General features: G+C 35.5%; 1 protein-coding gene across 2 annotated transcripts in view; it reads right to left on the bottom strand.

Annotated features, from left to right (window-relative positions):
- Positions 1 to 298: 298 nt before the first annotated feature.
- LOC110442670 overlaps positions 299 to 5,530 on the bottom strand; it is a 16,187-nt gene continuing 10,955 nt past the window's right edge. For both annotated transcript variants that reach the window (XM_021486383.1, XM_021486384.1), the window contains exon 2: positions 299 to 4,401. In XM_021486383.1, coding sequence (XP_021342058.1) covers positions 3,381 to 4,385 — 1,005 coding nt within the window. In that variant the 5' untranslated portion in view covers positions 4,386 to 4,401 and the 3' untranslated portion in view covers positions 299 to 3,380. The remainder of the gene's footprint in view (positions 4,402 to 5,530) is intronic.

Genomic DNA, 5,530 nt, shown 5'->3' on the forward strand with positions numbered 1-5,530 from the left:
GATCATCTCAAACAGTTGCGTTTGATTAAAGTGTTAATCATACAGTTTTATTTTCAGAAACATGTATTAAAACAAAACAAAACATATTGATAGTTTTCGGCTTCAGCATCTTTTAAAAGAAAGATAATACAGTATAACCTGTATAAACTGGATGTCACCGGGACCAAATTATTTGTCCGGTTTACATAGGTGTCCGGTTTATACAGGATCGGTATGTCATGTTATGAAAATACAAAAATGCAGTGGTTCGCATTCGATCTGTATACAAGTGTGTAACCATAAACAACAGAGAAATGAATCGATTGCAACTTTTAATTATTTACAAAATATACATTATGTAATACAAATAAAGGGTGACCCAACATTGGATAGCGCTAATTTGTTTAAAATGTGTTTGCTTTAGATTGTAGCCGGCCAACAGAAATTTCAGGACCGGAATGTACATGGGTTACTATGCCAATTTTTGTGAAACACCGCCGGTTTTTGGAATGGACAGGGTCCGGTTTATACAGGGTTTAACTACAATGATTATATAGGGTATATGCCGGGACCACAAATCACCGCCGGTTTAGACAGGGATCCGGATATAGAGGCCGGCCAATATAAATACATGAACGACAAGTTTGTCAAGTAATCCTCCGAAACAATCAAAGTAAACGGCAGCTCGAACCTCGAAAACTGTAACGTTCAATTATCTCTTTAGCTTCCAGCAATTCACAATGCAAACATCTTTGATTAGTTGACATTAGATTTTGCGCAGTTCTGCCCCAAACATTTATATCCAGTTATTTCTATTTACCCCTGGTATAACCCGTATCTATACTATAGAAAGGCCACCACACTGTCTTATAATGAACAAACAAGTATATGTATATGCGTGTCTTCATATCCTGTCGTTCTGTACTATCCACAATATAAAATAAAGAAAATAAAGTTCCACATGTTGAATATTAATCGCTAAATATGAACCATGTTTTAACTGAAAATAATCCCATTGCTGCCTAAACATTACTCGAGCGAATCTTAAATGTTATGTAATGCAAGTTAAATGAATTTTGTCGTCGTGAAGAAAAATGCCACATGTATATACTATATCGGTGTTTTTTTAAGACACGGTCACAGCGTCCAAATAAGATTTACGACCTTCGCGGTTAGCACGTGTCTGTATTCCCTTCATTACCTGTATGATGACGCAATTCTTATATTTAACCAGCATAGCAGGTCATTTTATATATTGGCACATACAAACAATATATATTTATCTGCTTGCAATCACTATCTGTTCAAGAAAATAAACCTGTCAACATTAACTCATATATCGTCATAAAGTACCAAGACCATCGAATACATCTATTCTTACTGCTTAACTTCATGAAATGATCCCGTAACTTTACCGCCTGTCGTTGTGCTGATTATATTATTTGAATATCCGATTTTTAGCTATAATTAGCTTTATGAAGGAAGGGATGCAACTCGCAGATATAATGACCTCCACCAAAATAAATATGATAGGTGTGTGTCAAGTTTTTTTTGTATATATCCCATTATGTGAGCAAACAATATAAATATGATCTATAAACGAATATTATACTTCTTTGTACATACATTCATTCAATTATATTTATTCCACAGTAGAATATCCTGAAAGTATTACGCTAAGGAAGCGAGGTACACTTAGTTATTTACCAGAAATAAATTAAGCTAAAATTGTTTTAAGTGTGGATATAACAATAGCAGTTGTTGACTGGCTTCTGAACGTTAACGATTATGAAGAAGTGTTAAAAAATGTATGATGAAGTCACCCCAAACAAACCCATGAAAACATGTACACAATAAATCAAAACTACTAAAAAATAAAACAATAACATGTAGTTTTGTCAAGAAAAAGCCATTTGTTATTTTGTTCCCCCACTTCACTCCTTCATATACCTGAATGGTCTCCCAGCTGACCGAAATTTCATGTCATAACACTATGATTTAAACCCGTAGGTATGATTTTGCAAAACATAGGAGTTTTCGATGATAGCCACCAGAACGCCCTAACTGACAAAATATTTATTCCACAGTAGAATGTTCTGTAAGTATAACGCTAAGGAAGCGAGGTACACTTAGTTGTTATATATAAAAAATAAATTCAGCTAAATTGTTTTAAGTGTGGATATAACAATAGCAGTTGTTGCCTGGCTTCTGAACCTTAACGATTAAGAAGTGTTAAAATATGTATGATAAAGTCACCCCAAACAAACCCATGAACACATGTACACAATAAATCAAAACAACTAAAAAAAAAAAAATAACATGTAGTTTTGTCAAGAAATGGCCATTTGTCATTTTTATCCCCAACTTCACCCCTTCATATATCGGAATGGTCTCCCAGCTGACCCATATTTATGTAGAAAGTCTGGTGAAACCTTTGGTTGAAGCCCAAACCAACATGAAGGCATGGCTGTACAGACGGCGTGCCATGTCCTTCCGGAAAATACGGATGGTGCCAGGTTTTTGAGTGCGGACCTTGTGGAACCGTCTTAACAACGAGGAGATACATCTGTATCTTCGTAAGTCATGAAGCGTCAAGATCAACAGGTAGTACGCGTACACTATAGAGTCGACAAACACCCATCCTTCGTAATAGGTACCGTTTACTGTCTTTGGTCTCCCCATCTCATCCTGTAGATCATGAGGTATCAGACACTTGTCACATGGGCCAAACACAACTTCTGACACACTGAATCCTTTGTTGTTTTGACTAAGATAGATACATTCGACTCCTTCGATTTCCTCATATTTCGAACTAGCCTGTCTCTCTGTGCACACTTCGAATTCCCGACTGGACTCTATTGACTTTATGACAAGCGATAGAAGCGGTAGGCAACAACCTAACCGTCTTTTGTGATAAAAGAGCGTCGCTAGTTTTATACGTGCAACATATCCATTTCCACGAAGCTTCGCGATGTTTTCCTTTTGTAAGGAATAAAGACGTTTGTTTGGGAGACCCATCTCCTCACACACTGAAACAGACGAGAATGTATTTGAATCAAGTACTGACTGATTTTGAATTTCATTGAGAACATGCCAATCAATCATACCAATGTAACATGCTCTATACAGGTCGGCGTTCACTATTGTATTCAATTTGTTTTGAATAGCATCAATGCAATAACCTATTTCATCAATTCTTTTTTCAAGAAGGTGCTTCAGTAAACATATGCATGCTTCTTCCCTACGATGGCGACATCTTGCACCATTTATGTGAGCATTTAGTGGCAAACATGTATACACTACAGCAGGTTCTTCTTCAATGATACATAGATGTACCTTCTAAAATCGCAAGGACTCGCTGGTGGACGTCCCCTTCTAGTTTTCCTTCTAGCAAATTAACATCAGTCAGGAAATAGTTTACGACAATATTTGTTTTCAACATACGTTTTCAATTTCATCATGGAAGAAATGAAGCATTCGAACAGGTTTTCGGGTATCCAAAACCTTTTCTCTCGTTCCTCTGACATCCAAAACATAACAGTTTTCACATGATATGAACTCAGTGACTCTTTCATTTGCGGTTGGATTATCCACTTCAGCACCAACTTCAACATAGCGTAACATTTCATTTGGATATGGTTGAACGATTTGGTAAGGAGAAGTTCTGTTTTAGTCAAGGAAAGACGCCATTCAATGGCCTGGGTCTCGCTCGTTTGATGACCAACACCTACAACGAGGCAGCCATATTTCTTTGTAGTTTCTATAATCCATTTGGGAGGCCACCGGTGGTGTCTCTTCCTGTTACACCATTCGTCGAAATCTGTTGGTAGAAACGGACAACAAAATGCCATTACAGCATCACATTTAAAAGCAATTTCTTCTTCGCCTTCGCCATCTACCCCTGACATACTTAGAGCTGGCCCGTTAACTTCAAGTTGGAATGGGTCAAAGTGGTTATCAGAGCATGGTATATCATACTCGCGTGTGTTCAGTAAGTAAGTAAATCCTCTAAAATGAGTGTAAGTGCTTGGTCGGTCTGTGTATCCCTTTACTAAACATTTTAAATATTTATATCCTGGGCTGGGCCCATTTTCTAAAATGAATACAGGGAAATCTTTTTTTATTTGAGTTGATACATAACGTTTCATTTCATCCTGGTTCTTTTCATTAAACACCGCTGCAGGTAAAATGTAAAGAAAGTCTATATCTGACTCAGTGTCCATGGAGGAGCACAACGCGTCTCTTTTGCTGCCAACGGGGACCATGATCATGTCACCATCCAAAACAATACCAATAAGTGCATAGATAATTGCTCGCCTCCGATAATCAGTAAAGCTTCTGGACAACCCATATGCGTCTAACACACGGTTCAGTTGACTTGATGTTTGGGGTAAAGCGGTAGCCATGTCAGCTTAATTGAACCTGTAACAAACCAAATACGTAAGTAAGTGTATGAAAAGTAGCAAATTCTCCTATTATTGCATTGAGTATACCCTTACTGAATGTTACATTAATGTAAGTAATACACTTATATTTTAATTAACGAGAACATGCAAAACCACTTACATGATATCATTTTGTTTCTTTCTGGGAAGTCTGTGTGTGTGCGCGCGCAATGATTACTAATATCTCAATATCTCCACAATGCTGGAATATTTGTGTGGCACCCTGTGTTGTTCATATCCCACGTCGTGTTTATGTGTGTCTGCTGGTCTGATATGCGTACGGTGCTCGTTTGTGATTGTTGCGTTGTGTGTATCCTACACCGTGTGTTAGTTAATTGCTCGTTGTGTGTTTTGTATGTGCGGTTCGGGAGTGTCCGGAGAGTGTTCGTGTGACGTATGTAGGTATGAAACAGGTTTGACCACTGACGGAAAGTACAGGACATACGCGTTGCATTTTTCCTTTTTCTCTCTTTTATACTTTTGCCGCCGTTTGGTAGTTCCACTTTGACCAATTATATGGCAAGCCAAGTTGTCATTTATTCATCGAGCAATGTTGATCCAGTACTTAACCAAATTATATAAGATATCTCATATAGTATATAAGATATCTTATAAATTATATAAGATATCTTATAAACATGAGATATCTTATAAACATATAAGATATCTTATAAACATATAAGATATCTTATTTTAAGTTTATGAGATATCTTATATCTTTTATAAGATATCTTATATACTTTATAAGATATCTTGTAAAAGATATAAGATATCTTATAAAAGATATAAGATATCTCATAAACTTTTCTTTATAAGATATCTTATATCTTTTATGAGATATCTTATATAATATATAAGATATCTTATAAAGAAAATTAATTGAGATATCTTATAAAAGATATAAGATATCTTATATATTATATAAGATATCTTATAAAAGATATAAGATATCTTATAAAGAAAAGTTTATGAGATATCTTATATCTTTTATAAGATATCTTATATCTTTTACAAGATATCTTATAAAGTATATAAGATATCTTATAAAAGATATAAGATATCTCATAAACTTAAAATAAGATATCTTATATGTTTATAAGATATCT

Source organism: Mizuhopecten yessoensis, unplaced genomic scaffold, assembly GCF_002113885.1.
Source record: "Mizuhopecten yessoensis strain PY_sf001 unplaced genomic scaffold, ASM211388v2 scaffold716289, whole genome shotgun sequence".
Taxonomy (NCBI): domain Eukaryota; kingdom Metazoa; phylum Mollusca; class Bivalvia; order Pectinida; family Pectinidae; genus Mizuhopecten; species Mizuhopecten yessoensis.